The following is a 21250-nucleotide window of genomic DNA, read 5'->3' on the forward strand; positions in this document are numbered from 1 at the left end:
TGTGTGTGTGTGTGCGTGTCCCCAAGACAGAGCTGCACGACACAGGAGGGTAATTGGTGTCAGGTTTAATTAGTGACTTGACACTATCAAGTGTTGCTGAATTAGTGACACTATAAGACGAGCATTCATACACATTAACTGCAGCATCTGTCTTTTTACTCGGAGGCTCATCCTGACACTGAGTGCTTAAGTGCATCTGTGTCTTCACGGCTGCCAGGCAACATCTCTCCTCCTGACACATGGGTACAGATTGTGCATTAAGTCTCTCCGAGAAGGTACACACGCTTACGAATATCAGCAGGCTGAACCCCCCCGGACCAGCTGGGAGAGGGTTCATTATGAAAGCTTGTGAGAAACCGTCTCTTCTCCGCAAACAGCTGCTGCTGAGCGAGACCACCCAGCTGCTAACAAGAGAGGTCTGCAGTGGAACGGAGCAGAGGGGTATTCTATCAATGTGGATAAAGGAAAAGCCTGGTTTATTTTGTTATGTCTGGCTAATTTAAGTGAGAGATCTGTCCCATGACTGTGGCTTAAAGGAAACCCTCCTCAGTAACCATGGTAGCATACATCACTGAACTAGCCTGCTCCGTGGCAGGTTAACTGTCAAGATTAATTTAGCTGTGTTAAAGACTGTTCCCTCAAGTGTCTTTTTGTGCTCATATCACTTCTGTCCATGCAGACACACAAGTTTAGACCTTTTTCTATGTGACCAAGCATGAATTTACATGTTTACTTTTGTTACATAGAACATAATAATAAAAAAAAGTTAAGAAAATCATGTTTCACAAATTTTACCATCTTCAAAAGAGTTAACATTTGTAGTTTAAGACAAATGTGTGCCAAAGTTGTTTATTCATTCACTCATTTTGGTCAAGCTATGAAGACAAAAAAAAAACATGAAGTAAGCTCATATATATCTTCTCTAAGTAGATTTTAATGTCTTTAATGCCTTTTTGCTACATAGTACAGCTGAAGATGGACAAGAAAAGAAGGAATGAGAGAAGGACGACAACATGTAGGTCAGCCTCGGTTTGGAATCAACCTGTGTTCCTGCTGTAGCCTCAGTACATGAGTCGGATGTTCTACCAAGTGAACTATTGGAACACAGTAACACATTTTGGATTCACTTTATCTTGGCATTTACTTTGCCCGTAGGTTTTTTTTTTGCTAGTCACATCCTTCATTCTGTTAACTGTGGCTATATCAGTCTGTTTTCATGAGCACCACTTAATGATAATAATAAAGTCAAAATGTGGGAAATAAAGGTGAAATGTTGAGAATAAAGTCAACCTTTCAGTTTTAGTGCCAGGCAAATGAGAGGAGGATGTTTTTTTTTTGTTTGTTTTTTTTTTTTTTGGTAGGGGGGGGGGGTTGAGAATAAAGTCAAAATGTCAAGACTGAATAGGAAATGTCAATAATACAGTAAAACCCTCAGTTTTAGTGCCAGGCATAAGAAACAATAAACCAGAGGAGGAAGTTTTTGCTGGGGATTTTAAGAATAAAGCTGCAATGTCAAAAGTAAGGTCAAAATGTTGAAGATAAATTAGAATAAAGATTAAAGAATACAGTTATGTCTGGCCCTAATAATCCCCCATTCTCCTCTGAGGAGAAAGTCAGGCTGAAAAGGAAAAAACACGATTCTTTTAAAGATAACAGTGTTGTTTCTCAGCATCTCTGTGACTCAGTTTGTCACACTGTGAAGTCAAAACTTTACATATTTAAATAGTGAATGAAAACATTTGTTCACCAGTCAGTGATGTCTCTATTTGTAGCCAGGTGGCAGTTTGTTTTCATCAAACTTTTGCTATTCTAGTGTTGAACTCTTTTCAATTAAAATGCCAAAACCATCCCAGTTTTTGATTTGTAGAATTCATTTGCACCTCAGTGAAAATTGCCTTCTAACTGACATCACAGCCTCCACATAGCCTTTAACATACATACTGTTGCTTCCATCTAGTGGTCCCTGGAGGAAGTGCAGCAGGTTACTGTAGAGACATTTAGGAAGAGCTTGAAGGTCCATCATTGACCTCAGTAATAGAACACTGGCAAATAACACCACAGTCCACCTACTGAAAACGTTCTGGAGTTTCCAGTAGCGTCTCATGGTCTTTATTGCTTAGTTGATGGCTTTTCTAAGACTGGAGTTGGTAAGCTCTGCTCAAACGTGGTTCCCAGTGTCAGACCTTTCTCCAGTCGCCCACTGATGTCTGGTCAATGGTAGAAAGAGTACTGACAATCTGTACTCAAGTAGAAGCTCAAGTAAAACTGCTGGTGATCTTGTCAGAAACTACTCAGAGTATTAGTTACTTTTTAACTGCTGATGTTTAATGCATTATTAATAGCTGTATTCAATGGAAAAGGGGTTTCTGTTTCTTTGAAATTTCAATCTAAATTACTCCCAACTCCTCCTCTGTTCTGCTCAGTGGTCATACTCACCTCTCCAACCTGTCTTTTCTTTTTTTTTTTGTCGATATGTCCTGGATTTCGCCGGTCTTTCCAGCCATACTGGTGACAAAACGCAGATGAAAGGTTTGGATATTAATTATGATTGTAGGAAATCATTACTTTAAAAATAAGTGAGTATATTGAGTAGTATACTGAGTAGTTGTAGTTCCTTACTTCCGCTCCAGCTCAGGGTCTGTGACTTTTGAGAATGGTTTTAGGCTGGTGTCTACAGACAGTTGAGCAGACTCCATCGTCTCATGAATGCCAACCTGGATGTTGTGATGTGTCTGTCGGTTTGATTTAATACAGTGTTTCCTGACCCTGGTCCTCAGGGCCCACTGTCCTGCATGATTTAGATGTCTCCCTGCTCCAACACACACACGATCAAATGATCAGGTTGTTATCAGGCTTCTGCAGAGGATTAAATGATGAGCTGATCATTTGAATCAGGTGGTCTGGAGCAGGCAAACATCTAAAACATGCAGGGCAGTGTGCCTTGAGGACCAGGATTAGGAAACACTGATAATAGGTGATTTGAAAAAAATTATTTATTTTTCAGTTCTTTGAAATCTGGTTTTAAAATGTATCTGGAGCTGTCAGAGTGATGAGAACAAACTTGGAAAAAGCAGGGTTTTTTTGGTCAAGGCCAGACCAACTTGTATCTTCCAAAGAACATTTTGCACTACAGCAGACAGCAAACTTGAACACAAACGTACTGCATGTCAAAGCAGCCACGGCAACGACATATTTGAGATTCAAGGTTTTTTTTCTTGTAAATTTATCACTTTAATCTCAATTTTTTTCCTTTGTAAATAAACCGCATTATTCTCGGAGAATATCAGTGTTTATTCTTGTTGATTTACCACTTTATTTACTGATTTTTACCTCATAAATTTATTAATTTAATATCAGAGTTCTTGGATATTTTTTCTCAGAATGTTAACCCTTGCCTGAATCCATTTTTTATTTTTACCTACAATGACTTTGATACACTAATGACACCAGTCCATTAATCAGTAACTCAGTGATTATGTTATTGACATACAGTATTGCTACCAAAACACACTTTTCATCTCTGTGCTCTGATAACAAATTACAAGTCAAATCTCTCAATTCACTTTTGAAATGTTTATTTACAGTACGGGACATTCATGTACAAATCTGTTCCCATAGTAACAGAGCTTATTGTTTCATAAACATAAATTTACAGTACAGACCCACTGGTAGTGTAGAGTGCTCGCTGTCTACATGTACACCTTCAAATGATCTGTCTTTATTGCTTCAGAAGAACTGAACCATGGGAAGCCCAGTCAGTTGTGTAAGAGGAATATGCGAAATGGCTCTTAAAACAGTATTGTTGAATACACCTCTTAAAAACAACACAAATTTGCATTATGTACACAGAATTAGAAAACTCCTCAAGAGATATCTGCAATATTAAACAGAAACACCTGAAATAATAAAAAAAAAGAAACAGCAAGAGCTATAATCATCAAATATTTTCTCCAAGCATGGCACCAAATACAAAATAAGACAGAATACAGAGAGGGCTGAGTGAGCAGGAGCTGGTTCTGTTCAGAGGAAAGCAGCACAGACGAGGAAATGGACTGAGATCAACAAAGATTTGGCTTCTGAAGTCAAAAAATCATGGAAAAGGAAGAAAAGAAAAGTGAGTTACTTCAGTTCTCACTGTTTAGTAATAAGTGCGACAAACAGTCCCAACTGCAAGTCAACCCCTTGACGACTGGAGCAGTATATGTGCTATATACACAATCTTTAGTGTAGAGAGATTTCCACCTGACAAAGTGCAACTCTCAGTTTCACGCCTGGGACACACTGTCTACCTCTATCTGTGTGTGAGACAGCTACCTCACTGAACACACACTTTCCAGCTTTCAATGTTGAGTTTGCACAAGAGTTGTGAAGAGAGGTAAAGAGGTGATGTCATTCAGAGAAAGAAAGACAGAGAGAGAGCACGCACTGGAAAAATACTGCCCTTCACTCGATTATTTTCATGTCTCTGACATATTCTACACATTGAAACCTTGGGTGCAGATCCTGATAAATTATTTCAAAATAAATGATGTAAAATGAAAATGTATAGTCCACTTTTGAAATAACTGACATAAATGCAACACTTTTTGAAGGTTTTGTTTATGCATCTCCCTATTTATTCTTTCCTGTTGTGGGGTGAAAACAAGTGGGGTAGTGCCAAACTAGACAGTATGTGTATGTCTGTGGCACTTTATCACAGTTGAGTTAATGATGTTGTTAAGTGCCATGTGTGCCAATTGTATGTATAGAGCAAAGCGAATCAGAAAAGAGTTTTGGTGATGGTGCAACTTAAGTTTTATTGCAAAAAAATATGGTCCTAGCATAGAACACCTGCTTTTAGAATGGAGTTTGTCCACTTGAAAGACCGCCAGGAGCAGAGGGCATTTTTAACATTAATAATTCACATAAATTGAGCTGATCTACCTTATAATAATGAACCTTGCAAACAGCATAAAGTAACATAGGAAGTGGAACTAAAACTGATCCATTTTCTGCTTCAGTTGGCTCATAGAAAAGATGGACAATTGAGCCCAAATCTATCAATAGAGACAGCAGTTCCACTTCACCACAGAGATGTAATTAGTTTACAGCAACAGATTCCCAAAACAGCTAAGTAAAGTGTCCTTAACAATATAAGAGTGACACATATCAGAAATACGTCACCTGAAGATGAAATAATAATAGTTCTATATGTCAGGTTCATTCAGTAAACTAGTTGGCTAATTGAAATGATCTTTTTTTCCATATCACAATGCTGATTGTTGATAGGCACCAACATCACATAATTGTTTACCTGACTGGCCATATGATTTGGACTCTTAATCGCTAAAAAAACAATATGATATTCTTATTTTATGCTATTTTAATCTGCAATGACATGTGAATTTACATTTACTGCCGGACAAATTAGAAGGACTGTAGTGAGAGGTGTCATTTTGCTGGTACGATGTCGATAGGACTGTCAGCAGATCATTTTTATTGCCTACTTTTGCCCTAACCTGTTAACATGGGCACCGAGATGAAAAGTAAGAGGTTTCCGTGACACACACTCACTGCTCAGGTAGGCAGTGTGTCCCGTGCATCAGCAAACAGATCATGTTGTATCTGTGGCAGGAGTTACTCTGTCAGTTTCCCTCAACCCGACTTGTTTGATGGTTGAAAGTTGGTGTAAATTATCGGCTCTAGAAAGACGACCTCACTCTTCAACACCAAAAGTTGAAGTTCAATTTCCAAACTCTACTGGAGAAATCTCAGTGTGTCACTGTCAACGTTTGGCCAGTTGTTCAGGAGGAAAAGGAAAATACAAAAGCAAACCAACTGAAATAGACATGAATCTACTGTAACTGCTTAAGAAGATGGGCTGGGTGGGTGTCAACCAAGGTGATGCATTATGGGAGAAATATGTGAGTAAAATCCAACTGCTTAAATAATATCAGATTGACTGTAAAACAGCATCTGATTATACACATACAGTATATGTGGAGGGGAGTTTGTATAATCAGAAGGTCTAAGTTTGTTACCGTGACAACACTAAGTGTCCTGTGCTGGCTGGGCTCAGTAGATGAACTCTCCAGGGACCTCCTGCAAGGCGCTGAAAGGCTCCTCAAACTTGAAGCGTTTGGAAATGGCCTTCTGCTCTGCAGCCAGCGCCTCCTTCTCTGAGGTGGAGCTGGAGGACTGGCGGCACTGACCCAGGGTGTAGGCAGCCATGACTATCAGCTCCTCCGTAACCGGGCCTTCCCCTTCCTCCTCCTCTTCCTCCTCAGCTGTGGTTGTGCTGCTAGGAGGTTCGGGGCTGCTGGTGGAGCTGCTGGTGGAGCTGGACGCCTCCTGGTCCTCAGCTGGGAGGGTCTCCTCTGCCGTCGGGGTTTCCTGAAGCTCTGAGGACTGAAGCCAGGGGTGTCTGAGACACTGCTCGGCCGTAGCCCGGTCCCTGAACACAGACATGTACACACACATGAATACAGCTGCTTCTGTACTGAGACATCTGTGAAATTCAACACTGATCTGATTTTTCCAACCTGAGTGTCCAGACACCCACTAGGGGTCACCAAAACTTCACAGAGGGTCACAAGACCTTACAGTGTAAAAAAAAAAACTTTTTGGCTCAGTATGTAATTGTGTGTGAAAGTAAAATGTGTACCTTGGAAGGGTTTAACTACACTAAATATATAAATACATAAATAACTATCTAATTAAATCCTTATATAAATGAATACATTTACTGTTTAATAAATATCTAATTAAATAATAAAATGTTTCAATAAATAATTAAATAATTATGTAATGCTTAATTGTTATCATTAATACATAAATCACAAATTAACATTAAATATTAACATTATTTTTACATTTATTTGTGTTAACTAATTTATTCATTCATATGAATTTACACACTTGTAATATATATATATATATATATATATATATATATATATATATATATATATATATATATTCATTTGTACATTCATTTATTTACTTATTTATTAATTCAAACAATTATTTATAATTTTATTCATTTCGTTTTTAAAACTTGAAGCTTGAATATGACAAAGCTTTTGTTGCTTCTAACTTTCTCCATCATAAGTCATTTTAAATGTCAGTATAAATGTTGATTATCACAGCTACTGTCATTAACCTGTGTTTTAGTTCACTTTATTGGACAATGTTAGGATTGTAAAATAATGATTTTGTCTGCAGCTCAGCAGCTCAGTAATGACTGCTGGTTGATACAGTGCTTTTGCTCTGCAAGCAAATTTCATATTCACTGAGTTGTGTGACAAGAGGAACAGAAAAATATGTAAAACTAAACCCTCCGGGTAGCTAAGTAATACAAAACTGTACCACTGTCCTACAACATAATGAAAGAGAATCAAAAAGAAAATGCAAACAACACACTACAAGAAAAAATAAAAAATATTATTACTTCTATGTATTGAATAGAATATAAAACTGCGGCATTGAATTGCTTTATTTTTCCCTCAGTAATCTTCCAGTGTACGAGAGGACAACATCTCTGTCTCTGTCACCTGATGGTCTAAATGACTGAGTTTACTATTCATTTCCTGGCTTTGCTGAACTTTTTTAATACTTTTACTGTACCTGTATCACTTTGTTATGTTTGTGTAGTCTTTGCATTATTTTGTAAATTTTAACACTGATATGATAAATGAAGCTTGAGGGTTCTGATTGTTTCTTTCACTTTTTCAGCTGGCCTTCAAAGTCTGAAAGTTCTTCAATCTGAAATGAAGAGACTATATCACAGGCTGAGTCTTTAAATTAATGAATGCATCCTCCCTTCCTTCCTTTTCACTTTGTGTGAAACATAAAAATCCGTTTGTAATTGAATGGACAGTGTGTGCCTGCTCCTTCTTTGTTGTACTATTTTAGTACCACATAAGTGTGTGTGTGTGAGGTGTGGACTGACTGTGGCTGTTTGCGGAGCAGCGCCTGGATGAAGGACAGAGCAGCCTGGTCCAGGTGCTGCAGCTCCTCCTCGGTGTAGCTCACATTGAGCTGGGAGATGTTGAGGAACGTCTCCTGCTTGTCCTCGCCCAGGAATGGAGAGATTCCTGTCAGCATCACGTAGGCCAAAACACCAATACTCCTAAATACACGACACGGAGAACAGTGGAGGTGGGGTGAGGACCGGCTGAGTAAAAGTTGTTTTTTTATACATTATTTATTTTATGAAGTTACAGATGACTGATTGGTCTGAATAAAGCCTCACACTTAGTAAATCTGAAGCAAAGACCCTGAGACCTCTGAAGAAAAGAGGCCGAGTGTCCAGCTGAAGTACAAGAAGAGCATCTAATCACGTAAACTGAGGAGGTGTCTTACCACATATCTGTTGCTGTGCTTATAGGCTCATAATTTAAAATCTCAGGAGCTGAAAACAAGAATAATACATGATTTATTATTCAGAATAAAATCAGAGCAAAAATAAGCAAGAGATGGTGGAAGTGGGGTTGAGTACTGACTCACCAACGTACTCTGGAGTTCCCATAATCTCTCTGAGCTCCTGGTGGCTGCTGATCATCCTGGACAGACCAAAGTCCACGATCTTTATATCACCCAGAGGAGAGCTGCTGGTCAGCAGAATGTTCTGAGGCTGATGGGACATCACAGAACATGTTAGTGTCAGACAGGAGACGCATGTCTACAGCTGTCTAATCTGAACCAGCTTATCTCTGCTCCTTCATGTGCTTACTTGCAGTACAGTTTTATAGGTTTACAGTCTGTTTTCATGCCATTTTCTCTCAGAATCAGTTGTTTTATTTCTGATTGATGATATTATATGTAGTGCCTTTGACCTTAAGATATAGTTATAGGATTATTTGAAGCGTGGTTGTATGTGGTTCTTCTCCACAGTCAGTGTATTACCTACAGTAGATGGTGGTCGACATGCCCCCAGTTTGGAGAAGGAGCAGGATTAACAGTGTAGGAAGCTAAGCAATGTACTGCTGTGGACAGGGTCGGCAGCAAAACAAAATCAATATCAGTTCAATTGTAGGCTACATTTAAAATATTTTCACTGGTTTACCTTGCCATCAGACAACCTTTTCAATGTGAAACCCTTATTGTAACAGTCAAGTATCACTCTCTCCAAACACACCAGACTCCATGGGCAAAATCAGTCATTTTACCTGACAGAACATGAGAGTTGCTGGTCTTCCACTGCCTCAATCTATTAGCCTGTTTGTGTTATTGTGTGACTTCTGTGTTTTATATGGATTGTTCCGATTTACCACAGTCACACAATGACACCAACGAAATAACAGAATGAGGCAGTGGTAGACCAACAGCTTCTGTGTTCTGAGTAAAATTACTGTTTTTGCAAAAGGAGTCTGGTTGAGCGAGAGAGAGTTATATTTGGCATTTACAATGTGGTTTCTGTCAGAAAAGGATGCCTGATAGCGAGGTAAAGCAGTGAAAATATTCTATTATTGATTTTTTTAGGTAATAAGATGCATTTGTCTGCTGATCTTGATCACAGGTCCTCCTGCTGGTAATCCTTTCTGCTTCTTTGTTTTTTCAGAAACCAAATCAATTTCATTAGAACTGACTGGCTCACTTTAGAAATCATAAAATAGGACAAAATTAATGGACTAGATAAGAAATGTGGAAATAATGGTGGTAAGGGAGGATCATGTCTGTGTTTGTCCACTGACCTTCAGGTCGAGGTGGACAACGTTGTTCTTGTGGAGGAAGGCGACTCCCTCCAGGATCTGCCTCATGAGCCTCTTCACGTCGTCCTCGCTGAAGGCCTCGTCCTCCCGGTCTGCTACGCACTGGTTGAAGATCTCACCTCCAGCCGCACTGCACACACACAGACATAGGACATACATCAGATTACAATGCAAACATGTTCACTTGACCCTTTGAAAATCTTCAGTGTAAAAGCACCATACAGTAGATTCACCAGCTTTATCAAAATCTATACATTTCCTCTGCTTAAAGCGTAACTTTTGTCTTTTTCAATGTGGACCCTATTTTCCCATGTTTTTGTGTCTAAGTGATTAATTGGTCCAGTATTGAAGTCAGCTGCTGCAGAAATAGACTTTTTTTTTATTAAAGGGATGGTTCAGATTATTTGAATTGATGTTGTATGATGTAATTATCCATATGGGGATTTCTACTGACTGGCCGTGGCAAGTCGTGCCATGCCGGGCTGATCTGTATGTCCATTACCACTTTTGTCATGCTGAGAGCAGAGAGAAAGATGTTTCTGAAAGTGTCTGTATGTTCAGCTCTCAGTTCTTTAGAAGCTAATCTCTGCACTTTGAAGTTTAGTTTCTCTCCTGTCTTGCGGTTTTTAACTTTCACTTATCTGCTGTATTTTACTGTCACGTTCGCTTTGTGCCACATAACATGTTACCGGTGATGAAAACTGAAAACTTCCTGCTTTATAATAAAAGCTTCTGAAAAACACGATAACATGACTTTTATTGTGAAGAAGTTATAGGAAGTCCAGTGTATATTTGCCATTTTGCAGCTGCTCGACTTGAGCTGAGCTGCTTGTCTTCACTTAAAAAAGTTAAAAGACACACCTTCAAGCAAGCAGCCTTGTTGTAATGGAAATGCAAATCCCTGCGGTGTTGGGCTGATGTGCTGAGTCAAACTAAGTGAAGCTGAGCCAGCAAACGTGTATGGAAATGTGGTGATGACGAGTACATTACCTACAGTAGATGGTAGCCGGCACACCCCAAGTTTGGAGAGGTAGCAGAAGTACCTAGGAGAAAGCTAGGTACTCCAGTCAGGCTAGAGGCTAGGCCTAGAAAGCTAAACAATGTACTGCTGTGGACAGGGTCAGCAGTAAAACATATTTTAGACACCTAAATAAAAGCCAAATATCACTCTTTCCAAACCAACCAAACTTTATAAATGAAATCAGTAATTTTTACCTCACAGAACAGAGAGTTGCTAGTCTCTCGCCGCCTCAGTCTGTTAGTTTGTCTGTTTGTAACTTTGATGTTTTAAAGGAACAGTTTGGATCCACCAAAGCCAAACAATAACACAAACAAACTAACAGATCATGTAGCAATAGACCAGCAACTTTGTGTTCTGTGAGGTAAAATTACTGTTTTTTCTAAGGCGTCTGGTTGGTTTGGAGAGATTGGTATTTGGCTCACATAAGAACAGTTTCCTGTCAGAAAAGTCTGTCTGACAGCAAGGAAAAGCTGTGAAAATATTCTAAATATAGCGTACACTTAAACTGATATTTTCCATATATTGTCCACAGCAGTACATAGTTTAGCTTCCTACATCAGGACTCCTGCTCCAAACTGGGGGCGTACTGACCATCATCTACTCATCCCTTTAACCTGTGCAAGGTCAGGGGTGCAGCAGCCTATCCCAGCATGCACTAAGCAAGAGGTGGGGGAAGTGCAACACAGGTCACCCATCATCACACACACAAAGACAGACAAACGCATTCATCTGTAATTTAGAGTTTGTGTTTGGACTGTGGGAGGAAACAGGAGCAGCCGCAGGAAACCCAAACTACAGTCTGAGTTCCCCACTTCATCCACAACCTCGCCAAAATGATTAGGAGACTACGTCAGGCTTTTTATGGACAATCCCACGAGACAACATAGAAATAAATCACATTCTAGCCTCAAAATGTGTGCATAAGTGTGTGTGTGTTCTGACTTGCTGGAGGTGGTGGCAGAAATAGCAGAGCACCTCCAATTATAGCAAACTAATTATGAGCTTCACTTCAACGAGGCCATTTGTACTGCTGATCACTTTCACTCCACCTCTCACATGAGAAAACAGGCTTGTGAATATAAAACAAACAGCAGAATGAAAAGTGAAATACTGCTGCCCTTCTTAAAGAACCTTTAATTTCCTCTGACCTGAGATAACCTAAGATGGATAAACTCAATTATACTTATTGAAAAGAAAAAGAGGAGAGAGACGGCAGTCAGGAATAGACAAGGCATCCCCTCAGGGTGCTGCTGAATTAGGCTTTATCTCAGAGGAAGGTGGAGAGGGGGAAGAAGAGGAGGGGTGGGTGAGTGTGTTTTGGTTTTTCAAGGTGAGAAGAGAAGGCCTTTAACCCAGCTAGAGAGAATAAAAACACTGGAAAAACAGTGTGCAGGTTAGACTTGATGCATGGGAATGAAAGTCATTGAGTTCCCCACAGAGCCTCCATTCTACACTCCACATTAAGTGGGTGTGACAAAACTACAACCTGAGCTACACACAGCTCCTGATCCTGCTGTACAGAAGGTGCTCAGAGCAGTCAAGTCAAATGTTTTGGGCTGCAACTAACAATTGCTTTCACTGTCGATTAATCTGACTATTATTTCTGCGATTAGTAGTTTGGTCCATAAAATGTTAGAAAATGTTCATCAGTCTTTCCCAAATCCCAAAATGACGTCCTCCAATGTCTTGTTTTGTCCACAAACCAAAGATATTTCATTTACTGTCAGAGAGGAGTAAAGAAACCAGAAAATATTCACATTTAAGAAGCCAGGATTAGAGAGTTTTGAGGGTTTTTTCCCCAAAAAATGACTCAAAGAGATTGATCAATTATCAAAATAGTTGACAATGAAAGTAATATTAGATTCATAATTGATTAATTATTGAAGCTTTACAAATTGTATTGCATGCTATGTAAAAAGTAAATTTTAAAGAATGCTATGTTGTACAAATCCTTTTCAACTTGTATTCATTTGAATACAATGCAAAGACAAGATATCAAATAGATCAAAGACAATATGGTCAAATAGACCGACAGTTTAGGAATAACATTTCTCAACACATAATTTCAAGGAATTTGGAGATTTCACCTTCTACAATTTATAATATCATGAAAAGATTCAGACAATTCAGAGAAATCTCGGCACATAAGGGGTGAGGCTGAACAGTAACACTGAACGTCTGTGACCTTTGACCCCTCAGGCAGCAGTGCACTAAAAAACAATATGATAGTATAAAGCAGTGGTTCCCAACCTTTTTCCTGAAAGTGATAGTTCAGCACATGGGTGAGTAGATATTGAGTGAAATTTCATTTTTAGGTGATGTGAAGATGGGTGAAGATCTCCCGTTCACAAAACACTCCCAGAGCTTCAGCGGAAAAAAAGCGTTGCAGCCAAATCCAGTACAACTGAAGTGAACAATGACCAGTTTTAAAATGTAAAAAAATAACACAAAAAACACACAAAATGTCTGTCTGTAAGCCACGACATTAAAATTTAACCCAAAAAGACTGTCATCAAATGTCAACTGTAGCCTCTCAGATCTGATCCTTGTGCATCCTCTCGCCCAAGCAGCGCGGCACAAGATATAGATCTTGTGATACCTTCACATCTGTGTTTACATGCTACCTGGAAGCGACTCAGACAACAGAGAGAGATCTGCTCAGAAATACTGACTTGTTACACACAGTTGACTTCGCAAACTTTCAGCAAAGAGGAAAATGTCTAAGGACTTTGACATAGAAGAGGAACGTCATTTCTTTGCTGCAGTTACACTGCTTGGGCAGAGCTTGTGTACCTGCTTCAGGCGTGTGCACGAGGTTCAGATCTGAGAGACTACAGTTGACATTAAGGCTAAAAAATGGTGAAAATAGTGTCTTTTTGGGTCAAAATTTAATGTCGCAGCTTGTGGACACTTGGATTACACCACACGAACAGTATGGAGACATTTTGTGTTTTTTTTGTGTTTTTTTCTACATTTTAAAACTGGTCACCATTCACTTCAATTGTACTGGATTTGGCTGCAACACTGTTTTCCACTGAAGCTCAGGGAGTGTTTTGTGAACTGGAGATCTTCACCCATCCTCCTGAGTGAAATTTCATTTTTGGGTGAACTATCGCTTTAAGGGCCCCTTTTCTATCATTAAGTAAACTGGCAACCCCTGACTAAGTGCCATATGTTATGGATATTTCATATTATATTCAACGCATGACATGATAACAGCACAGAACAACTGATAAATTGTACAATTAAGTGAAAGCAGTAACTGTTGGTATAAAACAAGCAATTTGGGTGAATGTTGTGCAGATTATTTTGTGTGAATATTAAATCAGGATTGAGTTTTCTTGAGATTTTTAGTATCTTTTGATATAATTCTCTGTCTATATTTCATTTTTTTAAGTTTTAAGGATCATACTTAACAGTTTTAAATGTCCCTTTAATGTTATAACATCAATCTCTGAACTCAGAAACACAGTGTTTCCTCATTATTGTCACACCACCCTGAGGTGAAGTTGAACCTAATAATTAGCCTGACCGGGTCCAGCCTAGTTTAGATGTTTATGTTTCCATAGTTACTCATGTCAGACTCGTTTAAACAGACTTCATTTAACAGAATTTCAAGCTGTTACTTTAATGAGAAAGCGGCGTGTTAATGGAGAAAGTGCCAAAAACCAGAGAGCACAAGAAGGAGAACTGTGATAAATAATTAGGTCAGTTAAGGGAATGTGTGTGTGAGACTGGTATTCTAATCTGTGTCACACTTGTACACACACACCTGCACGTATGGCTGCTTCCTGCACGTGCATTAAACCGTTGGAATGAGAGTTCATTCCTCGGAGGATCAGACAGAAATTAATCCAGTCTGACAAACACAAAACACAACAACCAAACACTGTGGAAGGTCGGTCCAATACACAGGAGCAAATACATCAATATATTCATATTCATATTCATATTCACAAGTGTGAGAATCTACCAGAGTATGTTTTCAATAGGATTCAATGAGATTAATTTCTGGGTGATTTGGCCTTGAATTAAAAACTGGATATGATTCATTCATCTTGTATGCCTGAAGTGTGGCTGTATGTACTACATAATCAGAGTATTACAAACAGTACAATCAGTATCAGTTTAAGTGTATGCTGTATTTAGAATATTTTCAGTGCTTTACAGCCTTTCTGATGGGAAATCACTGTTATATGAGCCAAATATCATTCTCTCCAAATCATCCAGACTCAGCTGGGAAAATCAGTCATTTTAACTTGCTGTGTTATTGTGTGACGTCAGTGTTATATACGGTTATTTTGGACAACGGCATGTATATTAGCTGGACAATTTGATGATGAAAAAGTTTTGTTGTTTTTTTTTTTTTAAATAGGATTGCAATGCAACTGCAATGAAGCAATATAATAAATTTTAATTTTATTATTATTTTTTTTTGAAACTTTAAAGTTTATTGGGGTTTTTCTTGAACGTACAACCACAGGTTTATTGGGCATATAAGTGTTTGTTGTCAAAGACGGGTGTATACAAGTCAATTATCTTGAGGGTTATATATCAACAAGTCCATGTGATTTTTCCACTGTGTCATAAATCATCCATCCTAGGATGTATTGATAAGGCCGATCACAAATTTGGTCGCAATGGTTTGTCATTTTTAAAAAGTGGATCCCAGAAAAAAAGTTTGGAAAACACTGCTCTATAGTAGCTTCTTATTGCCTTCTTGTTTGCTATCAACAATCTCTTGGTTAAATATTTGTCAATGACATAATCACTTACATTACTTCACTACATAACTTCCATTCCTTAGGTATTGGATGTCCCAGAATGTCTTAAATTATAACATGTACATTTTTTTCAAAATGAGTATAAGTTATGGTACTCACAAAAATGTTCGTGGTTTGCCTCTCTATTCCTGTTTATCAGCCAAAATGATTGTTGTGAGCCAGTTTGTTTGCTGTTTACTTTAGGTCTGAAGTAATAGCAGCTTTTGATTTTTTCACTCAAGCTCCCTCTGTGTCCTTGAACTTGTAGTGGTGTGTTGTGTTTTGCACATGCTGAACCACTCAGTAAAAACGACAACAACAAAAAAGTTTTAAGAAGTGCAGGGCTCAACGGTGATGCCTTTTTTTGACTTGCCTGGTTGTGCAAGTGGATCAGAAATCTTCTTGTCCAGAATAAATTTTTACTAGCTCCTGTACAAATTGTTTTATTTATTAGTATCTATCAAACAACAAAGAATGAATTTAATTGTCATGTTTAATCTAGGGCTGCACCAGCTCTAAAAAAAAAAGAAAATAGTGAGAAATGTCCATCTCAGTGTCTCGTTTTGTCAGTCTTAAACCAAAAGATATTCAGTTTGATATGATAATAAACAAAGAATGTCAGGAAGTCTCTATAATTGAGAGGCTGAAAACCCATTTTCTGACATTTTGCATGGAAACTTTGAAAATAAATTGATTATCAAAAAAGTTTCATGGTTTAATTCTTCTTTAACAGTTGCCAGATTTGCTTGCCCCAGGAAAGCAGGCAATCCTTATTTTTTCAAAGATGTTACTAATTCTACAAGCCTCAGATCCTCAGGCATAACATTCTGCATATGCATAACATTTCATGAACATAAATTCTAGGACAGACTGCCAGGAATCAAGAAATCTACTTTATAAATGAATCTGCTGACGAAACATTTTGAATGAAGACCCAAGTGACCAAGACGCCTCATTAACTGGGTCATCCACACTACCAGAAACAGACACAACATTTATTAAAAAAAAAAAAAAGAAAGCATTTCCATTGATATGGTCCCAAACAAAAGCAGACTGGCCTGTAGTCTGTGTGCTGGCCATGAAGCCTGGCACTGAGTTGAAGCCCAGTGACAGGTCAGAGGGCAGTCAGAGTTTGATTGGCGAGTTGCTAATGTAATTAATGAAATCGGTGTCAGCACAGCACTGTGGGAATCGATTGATTCAGCTCTGATCAGCCGCCCGTCACGCTCAGCTTCAGATTGTTTTGTTTCAAAAAATTGAAAACATGAACGTCAGCTGACCTAAATATTCTGCTTCATATCTGACCTGCTTCAGTCATTCATACCATGGACACAAACACAAACTATAAACAATGGGAGGGAATGTTCTTGCTCTTGGTGGGAACTGTTGGGTCTCCGTAAATAATATTATAAAGAGTACAGTCTGGACCTGCTGTACATGAAAAGTGTGAGGATACCTCCTGTTAACATGAAATAAAAAAATGATTGAAATGAATGGATAGGGTCTACTGTTATCTTAAGGCAGCCTTTCATTGAAGGACAGGGCACATATAAAAGTAGTGGATATAGAGATACTGATCCACATTTTTTCAGTTCCGATACATGAATTTGGATTTCTGCCCCTACCAACACTCTTTGTCTTGATGTTTATGATTATGATGATTGTTACTGTTATTATTATCATAGTAGTAGTAGTAGTAGTTATAGTAGAAGTAGTAAGATTACATGAGGCTTAGGACTGAACTTCAGTCTGGAAAGCTTGCATAGTTTGTGTAATAGTCTGACCTCTAACATTCACATGTGCTACTATTAGGTTGTAAGACTGCCCTAATTTACATAATTTTCCATGATGCATTGCTGAGAGTTTAAGGTTGCTCTTTCATGTTCCAAAATGCAAATGTTACTGTTTGTTAGTGTTGGTAATGTGTTTGCATGTGTTTGTAATGTGTTTGTTAAGAACATGGTGGTTTATTTTGGTTGATGCTGGTTATTGTCATTTTTGTGACTAGTCCTTTTTTTTCACTCCAGCTGTAATTGTAGCACAGTAAATCTGAACACTTTTGTCTTGTATTACATGCATATACAGAACATTAGTTAAAAGTGATATTCAGTTCACAATCTGCACTAACTAAGCATAGTGTTTACAAGTAGAAAACATGAGGAAACACAGAGTGTTGAGGAATTTAAATCATATTGCAGATTGGTGTCAAGTGTCTGATACCCGAAGACTGTCATTATGTCAATATCCCATCCCATCCCATCTCCAACTGGATATTCCTTTATGAAGATTGGGCTGTCCCAATAACTACTTTTGTTGGGCAATATTGTCCCAGAATAATTGACCTAAATGCTATTACTGTCATTTTAAGACCATTTTATGTCACTGATAAAATGACAGCATGATTAGGCCTGTCTTAGTAACCATAATTGAAATACAGTGCTGTTGAAATCTAACTGCAGGGGCTGGGAAGCAAGTGCAAAAACTGTTATTTTTATGTTTTTCTTTTTCTTTTTTGCCTTCTTGTTTACACTCTAATGAATCAATCAATATTTCAAAAAATTCAACAGGCAATATGAGGGCCAGTACTGGTTCAAAATCAAGGATGGATCAATAATGGCTGTTCATGACATGACATTAAACTTGGAAGTTTTGGGTATTTCCACGTTTCATGTTGTTTTACTGTTTATTTTGTAGGTCAACCTGTGTTGACTCGGTGTTTGCTAATGCGGCTAGTGTCACGGGCCGTGGTGGTGCTATGTAAACAAACACGCATGCAAACACAATGTCTACAATTTCTGCTGACCCTGATGTGTCAATAATGTAATTATTGTTATGGGCTTAACAAAGATGCCTCACAAGGTCTCACAGAGAGTGAGTGGAGGGATTGGACTTATCAGTCAAACTCTAATTGTCCCATCACAATGAAGAAATGCACCAGCAGAAGCAGATCGGTGGAGGAGAGTGTCTCCACAAAGGCCAGCAGAGACAAAGAGACAAATGTGCGTGACAGAGAGAGGGGAATGATAAAGTCAGAGTGAGGTCAAGTGAATGCCTTGGAGCGGCCCTTCATCCTGCACTCATCATGTATTCATGTGCAGCAAACTGGACTTTCCCACACAGTAATGGCTCCATTTACTGCTGAGAGATGGCAACATACAGTTTAGCAATGAAGCCAGATTTGCCCAAATGCCTGAAATCTGACATCACCATTAATTACATATAGGGTCAAATTAACTATGGGGCCCCAGGGTCAAAATGAGCTGAGGGCCCCTACTGTGAAAAACTACACACATGATCCCTGAGACCCAGTTTGCCCAGAGTCACAGGGACTAATCAGTGTTTCTTTTCTGGACCACCCTTCCCAGGGTTTGTAGTTATTTGATTAAACACAAATGCATCATTGTATATGCACCATGTGAGCATTATATCAAACAGTCTTCTTTGTATTGTATAAGCTGTTATTGTGCTTTAGTGCATTAGCTTGGGGCGTGACGAATACAACTCAAAAGCAGCACGAAAGGAAAGCAGAAAAAGAAATGAACTAGAACATGACATCAAAACAATAAAATAGCCAATAATAACACAAATTACAAGATAATAAATATTAGCTAATGTGGATTCAAGTCATGTGAGTCAGACTCACAAATTTAACGATTTGACACCACTGACTCGGCTAAGGAACTATCTCCTGTGTCAGCTAATGTTAATACCACTCATTCTCAGCAAGTCAACACTTACAGCATCCAGTCAAACTGCAGGAAAGAACCATGAAGAACTAACATTGTTTTACTTGCCAGTAGGAAAAAAAATGATACCAAAGGTCTCATACAAAACTAGCCTATGTATTGGTCAACAAAAATGTGTGGGTCAGACATTACAGACAGAGATGCAACAACTTCCAACTCTGTTCAACATCTAAAGTTGCACATGGAACAATAAGTCAAGGCTCTGTTGTTAAAATGGCCTAAAATTTGGTGAAGAACAAATTATGACTTAGTTATGAGTTTCTCAAAGACCTGAGGCTTACTTGTCAATGCAGAACAAAAATTTGGTCCCACCTCTGTAAACAGTCCCCAACAACATGTCCTTTCCTATAGATTTCTTCAGTTGTCTGGGGCTGAGAGCCACAGAGTAGAGATGTCAGAAAGTATTGTGTGATGGACTAACATCTTATTAGTTTTGGTCTTTTCATGAGATGTGTTGAGAGGAAGAAGAATGTAGAACACCTACTTAATCCTTTATGTATGACTAAGCTGACCAGGAGTCAACAGAAAACTTCAATATAAGAATCTATACATTTCACATTCTTGAGAACTGGGACAAAACCGTATTATTAGGGTTTTGATTTGTACTCTCTTTTACTCCATTATACTGGAATATATACTTTTAAAGATCAAACTCTTGGCTATTAAACCTTGTAATGCAACAGCCTCCAAGTGGTTAATTTTTATTAAAGCATTTTTTGTGGCTGAGGACTTGAGTTCTGTCAACTCTGTCAAACACACAAAATCAGTTATAACACAAAAAGAATACACTGAAGAAGAATACTACATTAATTAATGAATTAATCAATTTGAAAGAATCCTACAGTCCCCTGCCTGTGTGACAATAACAAAATGAGGGGGAGGTGAATTGTTTTGCTGTGTGTGGTGTTATTAGCGTTATGTCCCCAGCAGTGAAGAGAAGCCTTTTGGCTGCACTGTGAGCTCTGCGGAAAGACATCAGTGTCCAACACGCAGAGCAGGTACAGAGTTTTTACTGTGAAAAAGACTGAGTAGAGTTATTTTCTTCATCACAGAGTTGGCTGAAGTTGTTAAATTGTTACAGCTGATCACTGCTCCACTCTGTGAATAACTTTGTCTCTGGGTGATGGTAAAAAGTATTACAATACATTTCACCTTCGTCTCACAAACACAATCATTTAGACACTAAATTAAAACATGTTTGCAAATGCTGCTTTTAGAGAAGATAAAAACATTTCTCCGTTACCTGTAGATTGTCTGGGTGTTCCACCTTTTCACTCCGTCAGCATCATGTTAATTGACATTTAGAAAATCGATTTTTCACTTTTATGAATCAATTCAGAATCTTCCATGTCCACATCACGATGCATCCAATAACCAAATATTTCCCCCACCCACTGATTTAATCTTTTTTTTTTTTTTTTTTAGTTAGTTTTAGATTTTGAAGGTTGTTAAGACATTTTCTAATTGTTTGAAGTTGTGAATTCTTGTCTGGAACAACAATGTTCCTGGCACACAGCAAATTTAGAAATTATTAATAATAATTATTATTTTCATGAAAAAAAGGAATTAGTGTTAGTGGTATAATTGTTAAAGTTTTTTGGTAGGATATGATTTGTCCCAATTCTCAAGAATGAGTGAGTTACAAACTATGAGTATAACAAGTCAATGTGAGCCCTAAAGTCATTCCCGTGTTTTTCTTCTTGTATGACTCCGTCTCTGGGCGAGTGGCCATGCTTAGGCTGGTCACGTGCGCTCGTGCAGCTCAACTGACATAATGAACTCCTGGCTGGAGCTCGGCCAGCAGTGAGGCCATGGAGCACTCTATCGCCCTCATTCATTCTCTGTGGATGCCTTCCTCTTTCTGTTTAACCGCTCTCTCCATCGCCCTCTCATTTACACTATTCTCGCCTCTGTGTCTCTCCTTTGTCATCTCTCTCACTCTTCATCTCTTTCTTCCTCTCCCATCCAGCTTGAAAAAAAAAAAAAAAAACTATGGCCCCTTTGCCTGTTTTCCTCACCAGTCCCTCC

The 21250-nt window shown here is 38.5% G+C and overlaps 1 protein-coding gene across 1 annotated transcript in view; it reads right to left on the minus strand.

Moving 5' to 3' along the window:
* Window positions 1-5448: 5448 nt before the first annotated feature.
* stk17a (serine/threonine kinase 17a) overlaps window positions 5449-21250 on the minus strand; it is a 45491-nt gene continuing 29689 nt past the window's right edge. The window contains exons 3-7 of the mRNA XM_084747619.1: window positions 9675-9822; window positions 8488-8614; window positions 8344-8392; window positions 7931-8110; window positions 5449-6433 (exon numbers count right to left, since the gene is read on the minus strand). Coding sequence (XP_084603745.1) covers window positions 6055-6433; window positions 7931-8110; window positions 8344-8392; window positions 8488-8614; window positions 9675-9822 — 883 coding nt within the window. The 3' untranslated portion in view covers window positions 5449-6054. The remainder of the gene's footprint in view (window positions 6434-7930; window positions 8111-8343; window positions 8393-8487; window positions 8615-9674; window positions 9823-21250) is intronic.

Source organism: Lutjanus erythropterus, chromosome 21, assembly GCF_056507025.1.
Source record: "Lutjanus erythropterus isolate fLutEry1 chromosome 21, fLutEry1.hap2, whole genome shotgun sequence".
Lineage (NCBI taxonomy): Eukaryota > Metazoa > Chordata > Actinopteri > Lutjaniformes > Lutjanidae > Lutjanus > Lutjanus erythropterus.